General features: G+C 35.4%; 2 protein-coding genes across 4 annotated transcripts; one reads left to right on the top strand and one right to left on the bottom strand.

The window, feature by feature from the left end:
* The first annotated feature begins 1087 nt into the window (after positions 1-1087).
* Positions 1088-5852, top strand: LOC107954614 (putative lysine-specific demethylase JMJ16). Of its 3 annotated transcripts, none has more exons than XM_016890224.2 (8): positions 1088-1328; positions 1643-1946; positions 2066-2143; positions 2295-2666; positions 2746-2961; positions 3125-3283; positions 3860-4228; positions 4637-5852. In XM_016890224.2, the coding sequence occupies exons 2-8, from the start codon at positions 1650-1652 to the stop codon at positions 5504-5506; spliced, it is 2361 nt and encodes a 786-aa protein (XP_016745713.2). In that variant the 5' UTR covers positions 1088-1328; positions 1643-1649; the 3' UTR covers positions 5507-5852. The 3 variants fall into 3 exon arrangements, with proteins under 3 accessions (XP_016745713.2, XP_016745714.2, XP_016745715.2); XM_016890225.2 differs by having other exon boundaries at positions 1108-1328; positions 1648-1946; XM_016890226.2 differs by lacking the exon at positions 1088-1328 and having other exon boundaries at positions 1810-1946; positions 2055-2143.
* A 296-nt stretch (positions 5853-6148) lies between these two features.
* LOC107954615 (probable arabinose 5-phosphate isomerase) lies at positions 6149-7952 on the bottom strand. The gene is made up of 3 exons (XM_016890228.2): positions 7125-7952; positions 6573-6796; positions 6149-6461 (listed from the first exon to the last, which is right to left on the bottom strand). The coding sequence occupies exons 1-3, from the start codon at positions 7776-7778 to the stop codon at positions 6305-6307; spliced, it is 1035 nt and encodes a 344-aa protein (XP_016745717.2). The 5' UTR covers positions 7779-7952; the 3' UTR covers positions 6149-6304.
* Between the last annotated feature and the right edge of the window lie 11142 nt (positions 7953-19094).

The raw sequence follows: 19094 nt of genomic DNA, 5'->3' as shown, positions 1-19094 counted from the left end.
TTGGCTGGACAAATGAAGGGATAAAGCGGGAAATTTTGCCTACAAACCCTAAGTTGTAAAGAAGATGATGAAATTATTAGTCCATTATTGACGAAGGGTGGAGGGTATCATAAATAATTCAAAATTTTATATTTTTTTATTAATTAAAACATTAACACTAGAAAAATAAAAGGCTTAAAAACTTTTTTTAAGGTTAATTCCATGTAGGCTTCACGTAAGCATAATATGTAAGTCAATTTTACACGTGTTAAGTTATTATAGGCTAAATATACTAGTCATTTTTTTTTAGATAGAATTGGAGTGGGTAATGGGATATAACCTTAAGTATCAATTTAGCCAAAAAAAAAAATTGAACTACCTAACTAGAAAAGTGATATATTTTAGGTGGCTATTTGATATTAAAGAAATAGGCTTAAGGGTGCAAAAAGCCTTTAAACTTAAAAAAAAAAAAGACAATTAAGTTCTTTTTTTTTTATACTTGAACTTTCAAAATGCATAAAAAATACCTTCAAACCATTAAAAAAATTAATTAAGCCCCTATTTTCTTTTTGCACTAAATTAAGTACTTGAACTTTCAAAATGTATCAAAAACACCCTTAATTTTTTTTAAAATTTATTGATTTATATTTTTTTTTGTCATTTTTCACCACATGTCACGCTGTGTTGCACGTGATGATTTTAGTTGAAAAAAATTAGGGATTGTTATTTTTTTATGATTTTTATAAAATTTTACAATTTTTATTTTTACTATTTTTATAAAAAATTCTAATTTATAATAATTTTTAAATTTTTTAAATTTTATTAAAATTTAATTAATTTTATAAAATTTATTATTTATAATTTTAATAAAAGCAATAACTTAATTGCCTTTTTGAAAAATTTTGAAGATTTTTTTGATGTGTTTTGAAAGTTTAAGTATCTAATTGAGTGAAAAATATGAACTTAATTTTTTTGAAGAAATTTGAGTACCTTTTAATATATTTTGAAAATTCAAATGCTTAATTGAATGTAAAAGGAAAAGGAAGAGCTTAATTTTTTTTAAAAAAATTTGAGGTACAGTTAAGCCAAAAGAAATAAAATAGGGTATAGTGGGAATTTCGTCATCCGTCTCTTGCAGTTCCGTTCTCATTTTAAACACCGTCAGAAACCAACGATGACATTGGAAAATCAAATCCTAGTTTTCCAATAATTTCCTCTTTTACACTTCGAATTTTCTCTAATGGGTTGACTTAGTTCTTCGAGATTTCTTCAAATCCGTTGGCTCCGATTTGAATTTCAATTGCATTTGACATCTGGGGTTATTCCCGCTCGCTCTTTTTCCTCTGAGGGTATGTGCTGAACCTTTTATATCCTTGTTTTCTTGGTGTTCTTTCATGATTTTGGTTGTATTTTTTTAGATATATGAGATCTGCGGAAACTTGACTAGGTTTAAAGTAGCTTCTTATACAACATCACTTGACTCTTTGTTAACTGTGTAATGATCCAACATAAAGTGTAAATTCGGTGTTGTCGAGTGTGTAAGATGCGCACTCTAGGTACAGGGCGCAAAGATAGTGCTAGCCTGAGTGAAGTGAAGTTTCGATATGTATTCGTAGGTTTTAATCAGTCAATGTTGTAGTTATTTTCCTCTTCTGTTTCCTAGTTTAGAGATGGGGGCAGAGCACAGGAAAACTCCTAACGAAACTGATGGCACAGCAAGAGTTTCAGCTCCACCAGGTTTTGCGTATCTCTCATCATTCTTTTTGAAGAAGGTTGAACATCATGAAGAAAACATGAGCTTCAAAACCTCGGAGGATTTCTCCACACACAATAAAGTGCAAGTAGAGACCTCATCTAATGTTTTTGATGTCGAAAAGTTAAAGAAGTCTATTGGGAATAGACCGTGGATACTTAATGACAAGACCGATCAAATCACAAAGGAATATCAGTCTGCAAAACCTTTTAAGGTCATATTTATCTCCTTTCCTAAACTAGACTAAGTTCTTAGGATCCATATGATTTGTTCTACAAGCTTCTTACCTCATGATTTGGTTCAAAATGACCGATTATTGAAGCCATGACACAGACAACGTCAAGGCAGCGTCTTGGAGATACAAAAGGAGATGTCCTTGAAGAGGCACCTATTTTTCGACCATCTGAAGAGGTCTTTTTTTATCTCATTGAAATATAATTTTTTAATTACTTTTTTGTATTTTGATATTTCTGCTTCACCTTGTTTCTTCCAAGTTTGTTAATGTTAACCTTTTGGCTGGGAAGAGTTCCAAATATTCAAAGAGCTTAAATATGATTTACAGGAATTCAGTGACACACTAAAGTACATTGAGAGCATACGTCTTAAAGCTGAGCCATATGGAGTTTGTCGTATTATTCCTCCTCCTTCATGGCAACCACCATGCCTAATCAAAGAAAAGAGCATATGGGAATATTCTAAATTTGTTGCCGAGATTCAACAGTTTGACAGGTCTCCAGCTCAGTCTGAAATGGGCAAGGAACCTGGTCTAGAATTCACTCTAAAAAGATTTAAAAAACATGCAGATGATTTCATTCAGCACTATTTCTTCTCCAAGGATGTGGGTCATGTTAATTGCAAACAGGAGGAGCTGTCAGTAGAGAGCATTGAGGGTGAATATAGAAAGATTGTTGAAAATCCCTCTGGAAAATTAGAGGTATCGTAGAATCATGTTATTTTCCCTATGTTTTCTTTGCCTCTATATTTGCTTCTGCTCCTAATAACATATTTTATAGGTGCTATATGGTGATTTAGATACTGCAACATTTGGCAGTGGATTTCCAATGGCATCAAATACTGAAGAATCATGTGAAAAATACATTCGGTCAAGCTGGAACTTAAATAATGCACCTAAGCTTCCTGGTTCTCTTCTTTCTTTTGAAAGTTATAAGAATTCTAGTGTGTCAGTGCCTCATCTACGTATAGGAATGTGCTTTTCATCACTTTACTGGGTAAGGATTGCTTTATTGATTGCATTTTAGTCCTGCTAAATTTCAATATGGTTTACTTTTTATGAGTATGTCCATCCTATGAAAATAACAATTACAACGTTTTGTGTTTTTGGATATAGCTTTTCATATTTGTTTTGGCTTATTTAATCATTTTCTCAAGCAGAAGATTGAAGAACACCATTTATACTCAATAAGTTACTTGCATGTGGGTTGTCCAAAAATTTGGTATGGTGTCCCTGAGAGATATTCCTTCAATTTTGAGACTCTTATGAAGAAGTACTTTCCAGATTTGCTAGGCAAATCGTCTAAGCTGCATGGAGTGGTGAGTAATAAAAGTTCTATTTTTCTTTGTTCAAGGGGCATAAAATAAGCATGTGGAGAATCATTCTGTGATTTTCCTACTCATTTTTTCTTTGATGTGTCAAATTGTATTGGCTCCTGACATATTCCAACTATGCAAATTGTATTTTTAACAGAAATATAAGTTTTAGCATAGCTTTTAATCTAGAATGCTTTAATACCTCTATGATGACTCATCTGTGCATCTGCAAGTATTAGCTGGAATTGATTACCTTGTGATTCTGGGAATTCTCTTAGTTCTAGGACATGACATACTGAATGTAACCTTATGCAAAGAGAAAAGAGCTTGATGTAAGTGTTCTGTGTGTGAATGATTCTGAGCTTTGTTTAAAAATTTCAATGGCAAACTAGCACTATATTTTTATTTGCTAGAGTGCTATTTCTATTCTAACACCGTTTGGGTCCTTGACAGATGAATCATTTATCATCTTCTTAATGTCACCGTTTTTAATTTTAGAAATTAGGATGTTACAGGAAGCTAATGATGAAACTATTTGTGGAGTTTGTTTATGTCCTAATGCTAAAAGTACACATGCAGATAACAAGACTTTCTCCGTTCATGTTCAAGTCCAAGGGTGTACCTGTCTACCGCTGTATCCAATATCCTAGGGAGTTTGTTCTGGTTTTCCCAGGAGCCTATCATTCAACATTTGATTGTGGGTTTAATGTTGCTGAGGCAGTTACTTTTGCTCCTCTTGATTGGTTACCTCATGGGCAGAATGCTGTAGCACTCTATCAATCACAGGGAAGGAAAACATCAATTTCCTTTGATAAATTGTTGATTGGAGCAGCAAGAGAAGCAGTGAAGGCACAATGGGAACTCATTCTGTTAAAGAAGAATACTATTGATAATTTAAGGTGGAAAGGTTACTGTGGAAAGAATGGGATCTTAACTGAAACACTCAAGGTACACTTCCGATCATCCTCTGTAGTCTGGATTTTAGTCTATGTGCTTGAAATTTCCGTGATTTTATTATTGTAACATTTGTTATTCATGTATTCCATTCCGCCACCCCATCCCTCAAGAAAAGAAGAGAACTCTTCCTCTAAAGAGATCAGGGGTCGGGTTTGTAACATTTATTATTCATGCTATACTCCATTCCCCCACTCCTCCCCTTAAGTAAAGAAGAAGAGAACACTTATTCTAAAGAGAGCAGGGATCGGGTTCTGCACTCATTGTGTGTGCATTTCTGTTCAATTTTGGAATGTCTAGATATTATTGTCATTTTATTATTGAATGAAGAAATTAAGCTTATATTATTTGAGTTTTTTCCTCTTATGTTTTGGCCTCTATTTCTCGCATGGGTGCTTGCAGTCACGTGTCAAGCAGGAAGGTATGAGAAGGGAATACCTCTGTAGCACCTTTCAGACAAAGAGGAAGGACAAAAACTTCAATTCTACTAGCAAAAGGGAATGTAGCATATGTTACTTTGATTTGCACCTCTCAGCAGTGCACTGTTCATGTTCTTCTCATAGATATTTGTGTTTAAATCATGCAAAGCGGCTTTGTTCTTGCACATGGACAGAGAAGATTTTCCTCTACAATTATGAAATCAGCGAATTAAATATGCTTGTTGAAGCAGTGGAAGGAACATTGAGTGCAGTGCATGCATGGGCTAGAGAGGACCTGAATTTGGGTCTTCGCCACTACACTCCCAAGGAAAAATCATTCAGAGAAGATGAAGGAAAAAATGAGCACAAGCTCCAAGATGCAGTAACGTTATATGGCAATGGTTTGAGTGCTGTTTCTTCCATCAAGGCAGAAATAAAGGCCCGTATACAGCAATTACAGTGCCTGCATGAACGAAAATCAAAAGAGGAAATGGTATCAACTCCCCTTCCAAGGCTGACTCAAGATGATACTTCCTTGTTACTTAGAGAGGTGATGCCAGAAGATTTATCATCAAGTTCCTCAGAATCGGATGACACAACAGACCTTGACCTTGATGGTGGAGGAAAAGGATGCCTCTTATCTACCTTAAGTTCAAGGCCTTCACCTAGTCAGCCTGCAAGTGAAAGAGAAGTGACATTATCTCAACGAAGGAGGCCTCCTAAAAGAGAAGTCACATTATCTGAGCTTCTAAAAGATAATTCCAGTAAGCATGGTACAGCGAAACATTTTAAATGTACTTCCGAAGGACTACCTATGAGCTATCCAGCTTCCAAGAAACGAAAAAAGAAGTAAATCTGAACGCTGACTCTACAACTAGTGTAGGCCTCGAAAACAATGGTTGAAGTATCTACATGGGTATATATAACAGCTATTCAAATGTACATCGTAGAGCAACATTAGTTCTAAGTCGACATAGGAAATGATATAGAGCCTTTTCACCTTTTCTGTTATTTGCTTGCTGCTCTAGAACTTTTACCTGTTATTGAATGAAAAAGAAGGGGAAACATGTACTATAAGTCAGATTTGCAGTGTCTTTAGGACATGGAAGTCGGATTATCGACATTGTTTTCTGAACGAGTTCAAATAATATACTAAAGATGGAAGAAAATTTTGGAAATCTGTACCCATCTTTTCTTTTCGAAGGTCTACTTAGTTTAAGCTCTTTTGCTATTTTTGCAAAATTTTCTCTTCCCTTTTCCCGTGGCAGTGTACATGTAATCTTCAACAGAAGCATCTTCTTACTGTGTAACAAGATTTAGAATGCTCTCTCAGACCCATATCAAACTTGGGTCAAGGCTTCATTGTCCAAACCCATAAAAGCCCATCGAGAAGGTAACCAAAACCATAGATTACAATGCAGCTTATGGCAAAATATGGGTGGATTCTGATAATCGAGCAGTAAGCAAGCGAGAAATTCCTCTTTGACGTCCAAAATAAATAAATCACATTGAATTAATAAAATGATAAATAATATTCCAATATCTTGTATACATAAGAAGCTATCATCAGGTTGAATTTAAATTCTACTCCAAACTTACAGAAGAATTATGTCAGGGTATCAACATTCAAAACCACACAAGACCGTATATTTCAAAGACCAGCTGAAACTAATCCATGCAATGTGACAATACCGATCAAGGTATTTTGACGATCAATTACAGGCAGAAATTGTACAGCAGATGGTGGTGATTCCATCTTTTGCATGGCTTCCACTGCCATTGCATCCGGACCAATGGTTCTTGGTTTCCTGATACAGTGATACAAACAAATGAGGGTTTTAAGTCACTTTGATTGAAAACATCAGAAAGAAACTCAAGAAGTTACTACAATAGTTATGGGCATTCGCCATTTGGTTTACCTGTTGCACATTTCACCCACGGTGAGCTTGAATATGGCTTCTCCGCTAGCCTTAAGCGTACGCCGCAAATCACCATCTGTAAATGTGCCAAGCAAGTGATATTCCTCATCTATAACCAGCAAGCACCCACATCCTTTCCTAGTAAGCTCCACCAGCTGCTCCATTATCAAATCTCCTTCCTTGCAAACTGGAAGCTCATCTTGCTTCTTCATTACATCTTTTACCTACATATGATAGCACCAATCCATCAGTCTACAAGTCCAATAAATCTGAAAACAAAATGAACTGAAATAGAAAAAAAATTCAGCTTCAAATCTCGATTTAATTGAAATGACATGAACCTGAAGGTAGTTCTCTTAAATCCATCAAACTTATGTCTACTGTTTCTTATATCGATCATTCAACAGCAAACATAAAGAATCTTAAACAATTATGGGCAGCCAACTTAAAAGAAAGAAAAAAAAACCCACTAATGATCCAGCATCTCATAAACAAAAGCAATTAAATTTTATGAAGACATTGATCAGAAAGCCAGCATTTAATCAAACAAACCTTAAAAATAAGGCTTTTCCCAATCCGACCAGCAGGATGATTGGCCGCGTATTGATCCGTAGTCAAGTTCCTAGCTCCCATAAGCGCGATTGCCACCGTATCTCCGAAAACCATCTGGATCGCTGTCGAAGTAACCGGCGCCAAATCAAACGGACACAATTCCCTCTCCAACGGAAGATGCACGTTCATATCGCAAGCGTTTGCCAAGGCATTGTTGGGGACGGAGGTGACCGAAATGATATAAACCCCCTTGGCTCTAGCACAGGGGATGAGACGTAGGAGTTCTTCAGTGGAGCCGGATTTCGAAAAGAGGACGAGGATGTCGGTGGCGGAGAGCGCGCCAATGTCGCCGTGGAGGGCGTCGAGAGGGGAGAGGAAAGCGGAGCGGATGCCGAGAGAAACTAAGGTCTGGGAGATCTTGTTGGCGACGAATCCGGATTTTCCGACACCAGAGAAGAAAATGGTGCCCTGAGAATTAAGGAGGGTTTCAGTGAAAGACAATGCTTGGGACAAATCGAGGTTCTGGAAGAAGTAATTGAGGTGGCCTTGTTGGGCTTTGAAGAGATTGAAAAGGGTAGTTTCGGAAACCCGCTCATGTTGGGGATTTTTGGACGGCGGCGGTGGGAGGTCTAGTGACGGAGGAAGCGATCCCATTGTTGTTTTGTTTCAGATCCGATCCGATGGTATTATTTGCAAAGAAATGAAGAAAAGAGAGTGGTGGAATGGTATTATTATTGGCCTATATTGGGCCCTTTTTTTTTGGGTTGATTTGGCCCTTCATTATTTTTGTCGGTAAAGAATAGATTGTCTACTTTTGGACGACTCCTCTCAATATGTGTCGGCAGGCACTGCTAAATTGGTTGATCTCTACATTCTTTAGGCAAATATATCTTTTATATAATTTTTACTTCTACATACATTTCGTTAAACTTTTAAATCAAAAAAAAAAATCACATTATAATGAATTAAAACCCAATTAATATATTTTTATTATAATTAAACTATTATTTCAAGAAAAACATATAAATGGTTGATATACAATATCAACAAAAATAGAGAAAGAAGGAAAGGCTGTTCTAATGAAGAAGTAAAGAAGAAAAAAATAGTAAAAACGGGATATCTAAAGTGTCATCTCTTAGAAAAGGATATCTAGAAATACATGTAGAAACTTTATCAAATTAAATTTTTGATCCAACTTCAAATCTAATTATTTTTATTATAATTGTATAACTTAAATAAATTATATAAATAATTATATAAAACAAGTTCTTATATTTTTTATTGTAATAAACCATTTTCGAAATTCATAAAAAAAATTTTACTAATGGCTTTTGTTATTCACGATGACACCATTAAATCTTGAGATAATTAGCTGATGTTGACTTCAGTTTTTGTCCCCATGACAGTATATGTGGTTGATTTTTGCCGATTTGACATTATATTTTCTTACATCTTATGTTCGTTAATAATTTAAATTTTATAAAAATTTCAATAAACTATTTAAAAAAAAGAATTAATACAAAATTTCAAAATTATAAAAAATTAAACATTCAAAATAAAAAAGAAAACCTAAAAATAGAATAAAAATCTTTAAACAAAAAATTAGATAATACTTTAAAAAAATAGAAAAGTTTTCAAATTTTAGAAAAAATTTCAAAGTACAAAAGTTATAATTTAAAAAAAAACTTCAAAATTCAATTAAAAATAAATAATTTCAAAATAAGTTATAAAAGTTTTCTAAGTATTAGTTTAAGAAAATCTAAAAACACCAATTATTTAATTCAATAATAGCCAGAATTTCTTATACCTACAAATTTATGCAAAAGCTGCCCCATGGTTGGAAAAACCACTTAAAAAGAACGATTTTAGTATTTGTGCGAGAAGAATTTGAGTTAGTCACTAAACAATAAAAAAAAATAATGTAATTACTTTTAGTACCAAAGTAATTTCTCTTAATAGAAATAGAAAATTATCGTAATTCTTAAAAAAATAGAATTTATTCTTAAATAATAATTTTTTACTATTTTTTTGCATAATAACAGAGTATCAAAAATTGATGTTAGGTCAACTTATGCCATCTATTTATAGGGAGAGGTACAAGAATCTTGGTTGAACAAGTTGTAAACTCAAAATTATATAGCATTTTTCTATATATTTTTACCACCTTTTAACTTAATAAATATATTAATCTTGAGGAATTGTTATTAAAATAAGTGAATTTTACTTAATTATTAATAGTTGACATGAATTCATAAAGTATGTGAAATTATGCTTAATTACATGATTTTTGTATATAATTTATATTATTTTCATGGTAAATATTAATATGTGAATTTTCACTACGCAGAAGGACCATGGAAGATGTGATTAACACAAATGATGTATGGATATGCACACATCGACTTCATTTCGACAATACCATGCAAAACTAGATCATAAATGTGTTAATTGACCTTGTAAAAGATTTGCTAAAAGATGAATGTATTTGATTAATTATTGGACAGAGAAACTGTCTAACAATGAGGAATTAAAACCCAATTTCGGCACAAGTAAATGGCTGCCCAAGAATAAGCTTTGGGATATTTTCTTGAAGGTCCCTATAGTTAGAAAAATGTCAGAAATCAGCGCACAAGTTTACCCTTTGAAACCATCCACCTTATGGCTATTAATAGCATTGTTTTGAATTCAAAAAAAAGCAACCAAGTCATCCCCTTTTCCACAATTGTGGCCGGCCATGTATGAGAGAAAAGAGAGGGATTTTGAATTTTATTTTTAGCAAACTTTACCCTTGGCTTCACCTATAAATAGCACATACCTTTCCACTTCTCAAATCATCCCTTATATCCTTTAATCCATTCATTCATTAAGCATTCTCTCATTTCCTCTCTAGCTCTCTTCTCCCCTTGCATAGCCATTCCATTTCCCTTCCATTCTTTAGCCAATAAAGACTTTGTCAATACTTTCCTTTGGCCGGCCACCTTAGGAAAACCTTAGCAAAAGGAAATCATGTAACACCCTTCACCCATATTCAACGCCGAAATAGGGTTACGAAGCATTACCGGACTTATAACCCAAATAAACATACATTTCATGTACTTTTTTTTTCAATTTCATATAATCATCATTCAAACTCAATCATATTATCCCTAATACGAGCCTACAAGGCCCTAAACATGCTTTAGAAGTGGTTCAAGACTAAACCGATAACTTAGGAAATCTTTGAAACACTTAGAAAATTTTTGCTAAAAACAGAGGACACACGCCCATGTAGCCCAGCCGTGTGTCTCACACAGCCAAAGACACACCTGTGTCACAGTTCGTGTGGACATTCGAAATGGAAGCACATGGCCGTGTTCTAGCCTATGTCTTACCCCGTGTAACTCTGTGACTTGGGTCACACGGCCAACATACACGCCCCTGTACCCTAAGATATGGCTACACACGGCCGTGTGCCAAGCCGTGTGCTAAGCTGTGCCAAACCTATAGGGTATACTGACTTATACCAGACAGCCAAGACACACACCCGTGTGCTAGGCCGTGTGGAGAATACTAACTTGATTTCAATTTCAACACCAGGGGACATATGGCTGTGCAACCTGATCGTGTGTCACACATGGCTGAGACACACGCTCGTTTCTCTGCCCGTGTGGACAAAAATAGGCTATTTACCAAGCCAATTTACCATCCAACTTTGCACATACCTAAAACAATCCATTTGGCATCAAAACATGGCATATATTAGCATTCATCTACTCTCAACCAAGCATAAATTATACCATTTCAAAGCCAACCAATACATATCACAACAATACCACAATATGCCATTCAATTTCATACCAAAACTCATAAACTCAAATCATCAATATGAACACTCCCAATTTTTGCATCATCAAGCCTAATCTCACAAGCATACCAAATTCAATTCTCAATCATTTAATATCTATAGTTACCAAAAATTAATATGCATAACATAACCATATTTAAACACCTAACCCAAGCCATATACACATATATATACACAACCAAAACAACCTAATTAAGCCAAATCTCATGGCTATATACCAAACCAAAGCATTTACAAACCAATTCAAATGGCTAAATTCATTATCAATCCATAACCAAATTGACCAAAATTCCTATACATGTCATATACTCAATATACTTAAGTTCAAAAGTACCAAGAGGATAGTTGGATAGTGTGATGAAGTCTCTGATACTCCCGAATTCGAGCTAGCTTTGATTTCACTATAAAACACAGAAAAATAAATAATGTAAGCTATAAAGCTTAGTAAGCTCATATGAAAATAATAAGCAAAACCCACCATTTATTTACTATTCAAAATATACATATAACATACTACAAAACATTTAACCACAATGTTAACATGTATTCCATCATCTATTTAACCATGAACTCAATTCTTTCATATATTCGATGCATACTCAGTTTTCGTACAATGCATACTCAATTTTTGTACATACCTGTATTGATACGTATCTATTTTCACCATTTCATATCTTCAATATATCCGTTGAACCATTTGGAATAATACAAGATACTTGGGAATCTCGCACCCTGAGTGCCAATATATATAGCCGAAGCTATCTTAATAAATCTCACACCAAAGTGCCAATACATACCCAAAGCTATCTCAATATCATATCTCAATAATGCTCACTCTCGAGCTATCAACGGGTCTGTTCACACAAGCTGACGGTCATGATTTAACTATACGGTGCTGCTCACACAAGCTGACGAGAATCTGCAACACATGCTAGATAACTCAGCCACCGGTAGGACATACGGACCAACACCTAAAACAATAAGAACCTCTAATGACATGTCATCCGTATCTTAATCTATTCCTATGGTTCAACCGGGATTTCCAATGCAGAATCTTCATCAAATAAGTCCAAAATGTCGTGTTCATAATTTATACAATATTAAAGCATTTAAAACACAAATATAACAATACTTATTACATACGAACTTACCTTGAATGCAAAAACGATGAATTAAGTCGATTAATCTAAAACCTTATTCTTTCCCCAATCTAAATCCGTATTTCGCCTTTCTTGATCTTAATGAGCTATGAAACCTTGGCCAAATATCAAGCCCTAAAAATGGCTTTTCTTCTTGTTAAGAATCGGCTAAGAAGATAGCCTTAAAATTTTGGTTTTTGTTTTATTTATTTTACTTTAATAACCAAATTACCTTTTTAACCTTAATTATAAACTATTAAAAACACTTAATACATGTCCATAAAAGTCCACTCATTGCAACAATGGGATATTTATCACATAAGGACCTCCACTATTTAATTTCATAGCCATTTAATACCTTTAACTAATGGAACACAAGTTTTACACTTTACGCGATTTAGTCATTTTTATCAAATTAAACATTCAAACGATAAGATTTCTTAATGAAACATGCTGTAGACACTATAATAATAATAAAATAATTATTTCGACTTTGAATTTGTGGTCCCGAAATCACTGTTCTGGTTTGACTAAAAACAAGCTGTTACAACTCTCCTTCTTAGAAATTTATGTCCCCGAAAATCTTACCAGTAAAGAAGTTAGGGTACTGTTTTCTCATAGCTTCCTCGGATTCTCACGTAGCCTCTTTGATACCATGCCGTTGCCACAAAACTTTCATCAAAACTATGTGTTTATTTCTTAACTCTTTAACCTCTTAAGCTAATATTTTGATAAGTTCTTTATTATACGTCATATCAGGTTAAATTTCTATTTCAGTCAGAGAAATGATATGCGATGGATTCGATCGATACCGTTGTAGCATTGACACATGAAATACATTATGGATCTTTCCTAATTCTGATGGTAAAGTTAGCCGATATGCTACTGGTCCTATTCTTTCGATAATCTCGTAGGCCCGATAAATCGCTAACTCAATTTGCCTTTGCGACCAAATCGAAGAATTTTCTTCCATGGAGACACTTTCAAGAATACTTTATTGCCAATTTGAAATTCAATGTCTTTACATTTTAAATCCTTGTACGATTTCTATCGACCTGAAGCTGCTTTCAAACTATCGCAAATTACATTCACTTGCTCTTCAGTCTCTCTGATCAAATCAAACCCGTGAATCTTTTTCTCACTAAGCTCGGTCCAATATAATGGAGTTCGACATTTGTGACCATACAATGCTTCATACGGTACCATCTTTATGCTCAATTGAAAGCTGTTGTTATACGCGAATTCAACCAATGACAAATATTTCTCCTAATTGCTTTCAAATTCTAAAACACAACAACAAAGCATATCTTCGAGAATTTGTATCACTCTCTCAGATTGACCATCTGTTTGCAGATGAAATGCTGTACTAAGGTGCAACCGCGTAACCAAAGCTTCTTGCAATTTCTTCCAAAATCGTGACGTAAACCTCGGATTGCTATCCGAAATAATCAAAACTGACACTCCGTACAATCTAACAATCTTAGATATGTACAATTCAGCCAATTTATCAAGCGAATAATTTGTACTACCGGAATGAAATGTGCTGATTTCGTCAATCGATCAACGACAACCTAAATAGCATCTTTCTTCTTCAGAGACAAGGGTAATCCTGATACGAAATCCATCGTAACTCTATCCCATTTCCACTTTGGTATCATCACAAGTTATAACAATCCCGAAGGTACCTGATGTTCAACTTTAATTTGCTAACAAACCAAACATTTTGAAATTTTTTTTGAAATGTCTCGTTTCTTACCCAACCACCAGTACAACTATTTCAGATTATTATACATTTTTGTACTCATTGGGTGAATAGATAAACAACCACTGTGTGCTTCGTGAAGAATTTTCTAAATAAACTCAGAATTCTTTGGTACACAAATTTTGTTTCAGAACATTAAACAATCATCGGATCTGATCTGATAGTCTGAATCACTATTCGACTTGTACTGTACTCTTTTATCTTGTAACTCGTTATCAAACTTCTGAGCTTTACAAATTTACTGAAGAAATATCGGTTTAGCTTTTAATTCTGCTAGAATCAAACCATCATCAGACAAGGTTATCTGAGTATTCATCACTCTCAAAGAAAATAAAGATTTTATACTTAAAGCATCTGCGACTACGTTCGCTTTCCCCGGATGGTAATCAATCAGTAACTCATAGTCTTTCAGCAACTCGAGCCATCTCCGTTTATGCAAATTCAAATCTTTCTGAGTCATTATATACTTCAAGCTTTTGTGATCTGTAAAGATATGACATTTTTCACAGTATAAATGATGCCGCCAAATCTTCAATGCAAAAACAATAGCATCCAATTCTAAATCATGCGTTGGATAATTCTTTTTATGCGGTTTCAACTGTTTGGAGGCATAAGCTATTACTTTACCTTCTTGCATCAAAACACAACCCAAACCGTTCAATGACGCGTCGTTGAAAATCACAAACTCTTTACTCGACTCAGGTTGAACCAAAACTGGTGCCTCAGTTAACTATGTTTTCAACTGTTCAAAACTCTATTGACATTTCTCGGACCACTCGAATTTCACATCTTTCTGTAGCAATCTAGTCATCGGTGTAGCAATAATCGAAAATCCTTTGACAAAATACCAATAGTAGCTAGATAATCCCAGAAAGCTTCTAACTTCAGACACATTTCTTGGTGGTTTCCAATCAACAACTATGAAAATCTTGCTCGGGTCAACTCGTATACCTTCCGCTGAAACTATATGTCCCAAAAATCTGACTTCTTGGAGCCAAAACTCACATTTCCTGAATTTAGTGAATAGTTGCTTATCTTTTAAGGTTTGTAGCCCAATTCTAAAATGTTCAGCATGCTCAGACTCATCTCGGGAATAGATTAGAATGTCGTCAATGAATACAACCACAAATCTGTTTAAATACGGTTTAAAAATTTGATTCATCAAGTCCATAAAAACTACAGGAGCATTAGTTAATCCAAAAGGCATAACAATAAATTCATAATGCCCGTACCTTGTTCTGAATGCAGTTTTCGGCACATTTGAATCCTTAACTCGTAACTGATAGTAGCCAGATCTCAAATCAATCTTCAAAAACACTATCGCTCCTTTCAACTGATCAAACAAATCATCTATTCTCGGTAAAGGATACTTGCTCTTTATCATAACCTTATTGAGCTGACGATAATCAATACAAATTCTCATTGATCTGTCTTTCTTCTTTACGGATAGCATTGGCGCACCCAGGGTGAAAAACTAGATTGTGTAAAACCTCTATTCGTTAACTCTTCCAACTGAGCTTTCAACTCTTTCAACTCTGTCGGAGCCATTCTATATGGAGCTATAGATATCGGTGATATTCCCTGTAACACCCCAAACCCGGCCTAGACGTTATGACCGGATTTGACGTGCCACATTGAAACGTTAAAAACATTTTTCTATTCTTAGTCCAGGAAATCGTACTTGATGTTCAAAGGATTAATTCATTAAGGGTTAAAGTGAATGGAACCTGTGCACCAGGTAGGAAATCGGAAAAGAGGAGGTGAGTCCATCGGACTGCTTAAGTACCAAGCTCTTTCGGATCCAATCCTAGACATGCACACCACCATTGCCACACTCTAATAACGTGTATTTCTTTAGGTTACCATTGTAATTATGTTCATTTTAAAATAAAACATATTTAATTTTGGGAAACGTTATCATAGTAGAAGCCTTGTTCGAGATCGTGTTACTTTGAAATCAATTTATGTTTTTGAAAACGAACCCTAGATCTAGCCTATTTTGATAGTTAATGTAAATTAAGTTCATCATAATAAAATATAAACCAAACCCATAAAAAAAATAATAGAGTGGCCTTATTACATAATAAAACCCAAATCATCAAAGTAAATGAAAAATGAAGTCCAATTCACCAGAAGGAAACTATAGTGCAGAACGAGTGGCCACTCTGAATCCCTCGCAGCTCCAAGCCCACTATGGTTGGGGATTACCTGCATGGATGAAGATAGGGGATGAGTTTGGGGAAACTCAGTGTGTAAAATTAACCCAACCATAGCCCATATCAGCTCAAACCACAGAAACAGAATAAATTGGCCTTAGCCCAGAACAGTATACAGAATTAAGCCCATAAGCCCATAACAGATCAGATCAGATATCTCATGTATATGCAGAACCCAACCCATAACCAACCACATACACCCCCATACCAACCTCTCACCATGTGGGGAGACTACTCGACCCACCCAACCGCTACACGCCTTAGAAATACATAGCATGGCTGGCAAAACAGATAATGTGACAGAGTCACCAGATACAGATAATCGTGGCAGAGCCACCAGAACAGATATATGTGGCAGAGCCACCAGAACAGATAATTTGTGGCATAGCCACCAGGACGCTTCCTCCATAATATAACCCATGTCCCCATGCAACAGATACACAATCATGGCATACATCATATAGAATCAGGTCATCATGCTTTTTAGTCAAAAATAACCCTAAGGGTATAATGGTCAATTTACATCTAGGGGCATAATGGTAATTTTGCATGCATAAGGGTATTTCAGTAATTACTACCTATGGCTAGGGTTTCATGCTCGTTTTAGCATTCACCAAGTATTCGGAAGCACTTACCTCGTCTTTTAACCAAAGTGGGCCTGTTGGCCCATTGGCCCAGTTTAGGCCCATTAAGCCCAAAACGTCATAATGCACAAAATATCGCATTCTACAGTCTTAACACTTAAATTTACCAAATACGTTAATCAGTCTTTCTTACGAGCATTCGCACACTCGCAAGCCCCCAAAATACCGGCTTTTCGGCATTTCGGCATTTCTACTTTTCGGCTTTTGCCAATCTAGTCTATGAGAGGGTGTCAGTTACACACCTGATTTGTGACGATATGCTGTCGAGATCCACACATGAACTGCCTACAATTAGATTACTAACACGTTAATCTAACTACTAAAAATGAACTATAACTAACCCCTTACCACATTCGACCCAAAGCACCATGGCACTAGCGAACCTACCTTTGCCGAAACTAGCGATTGTGTTTAGATTCAGTCGTTTCCCCTTGTCCAAGTCTCTGATCAGCAGCCTCTGAATTGCACTATCATAATAAACAATTGTCACAACCCTTAGAGCCTTAAAGCCCAATCGACAGCCTCCCTAAGCCTTTAGGGATTTCGGCTTTTCTAAAGCCCATAATAAAGAATAGATTCGAAAACTTACCACCAGTTTCTTCAGCCAATGATTTCGCTTAAGCTTTTATTTGATTCCGATGTAGATCTAACCCTCAAATCCTAGCAGAAGTCGATCCTTTAATGATCTAAGAAGTCGGCTATGCCCCTAAAATATGGGGTTTTCGGCTTTTAATAACAGTGAAGAAGAGATGAGGGTTTTGTGGTGGCTTTGTCGATAGAGGTTTGGGGTTTAGAAAAAGAAAGAGTTGATCACAAAGGATGAAGAAAGATGAAAAGAAATCAATAGGTTTGCTAAGAGAATTCGGCACAGACAATATGAACCTTCGGGTTTTCGGCTTTTGTGATATTCGGCTGTAAGGCTTAAAAATAAAAAGAATAAAGAAGTGGTGAAGAGTAAAGTGGTAGAAGGATTTGGCTATGGAGAAAAGAAGATGAGAAGGTTGATGGAGAGAAAAAGAAAAGAAAGGAGGAGGAGGAAGGATGGTCAGAGAAACAGCACAACACACCCAAATGCTGAAATTCCTACTACTACCATACCTAGCCGAATTTCCCATGCTAATGTCCCTTGGCCGGCCACCTCTTGCTCCTTGATCAGCTCTTAGATTTCCTCCCTTATCTTTATCCTTACTCAATCCCCTTATCATCTTAAACTCTCCCTAACAGAGTTCCCCCTTGAGTTCCATCACCTCCCCTTTTTGTCCATAAAAATAAACACCTTATTTGCTTGTCCTGCGGCTCAAACTTGGGCTCTTCCTACACTTCTACACGCCACTTTTATAGCCTTCCCAGTGGCGCCACATGCCACTTTTCCACTTGCTTCCTTATGTCTTATTTTACCCAGTTACTACCTAAAAGCCCAGTTAACCAGAACCTCTTTTCCCTATGGACTAAAATTACCTAAAATTACCAGGTTTTAGCTTAAGATTGGGCCTTCTAGAGGCCCACTAACATAATTAAACCTACGCCAAACAGTCAAAACACAGAAATTTAAAAATTAATTGAAAGCCACAGAAATCCCGGAAATCCCGAAAATTGGGGCGTTACATGAATTACTAGTCCAAGCTAAATTCAGATCCTAATTTGGATTACTCGTCCGGACTATATCCATTTAAACACATATTCTTCGAGAGGCTAGATCATATAAGGAACACCCGTCCAGGCTAGATCTTTTTTACCATCAATTCCATTTTAGGAAAATCTATCGGACATCCTTTTCATTTAACCGGGACTTTTAGTCCTCTTTTCATCATTTCATTCATATAACATGAAATATTATACCATGAATATCTAAATTTCATCACATCAAGGAGCATACATTTTCAAGTATTAAAAAGTATACATTCGAGTTACACGACCTTTAAAGTATACATTCGAGTTACACGGCCTTACTTGTTGAATCCTCGTCGGGTACAACCGTGTAGCAATTCATACAACTCATGTAATAGTAATTTAAAATTATGATTCAAGTATAAAATTGCATTATTATTATCACACGAACTTACCTCGAATGCAATTACGACCAACTATTCCAATTTAGTCCATAATCTCGAAGTTTCCCAATTTAAGCCCAAATCTCAGTTTTCTTGATATAACATTTCAAATATAGCTCATTTATTATTCACATTATTTAAATTGACCCAAAAATCATACTTTTACAAATTTTCATTTTTGCCCCAAAACTTTCACTTATTTACACTTTTGCCCCTAGGCTCGTAAAATGATTTTTATTCAATTTCCTTGCATTTTAAGCCTAGTCGAATCATTTTAATAACTATAGCAGCCCAAAAATTCCACTAGAACACTC

Source organism: Gossypium hirsutum, chromosome A07 (genome assembly GCF_007990345.1).
Source record: "Gossypium hirsutum isolate 1008001.06 chromosome A07, Gossypium_hirsutum_v2.1, whole genome shotgun sequence".
Taxonomy (NCBI): domain Eukaryota; kingdom Viridiplantae; phylum Streptophyta; class Magnoliopsida; order Malvales; family Malvaceae; genus Gossypium; species Gossypium hirsutum.
The sequence above is the reverse complement of the archived record's forward strand: the minus strand, read 5'-3'. Positions and strand labels throughout refer to the sequence as shown.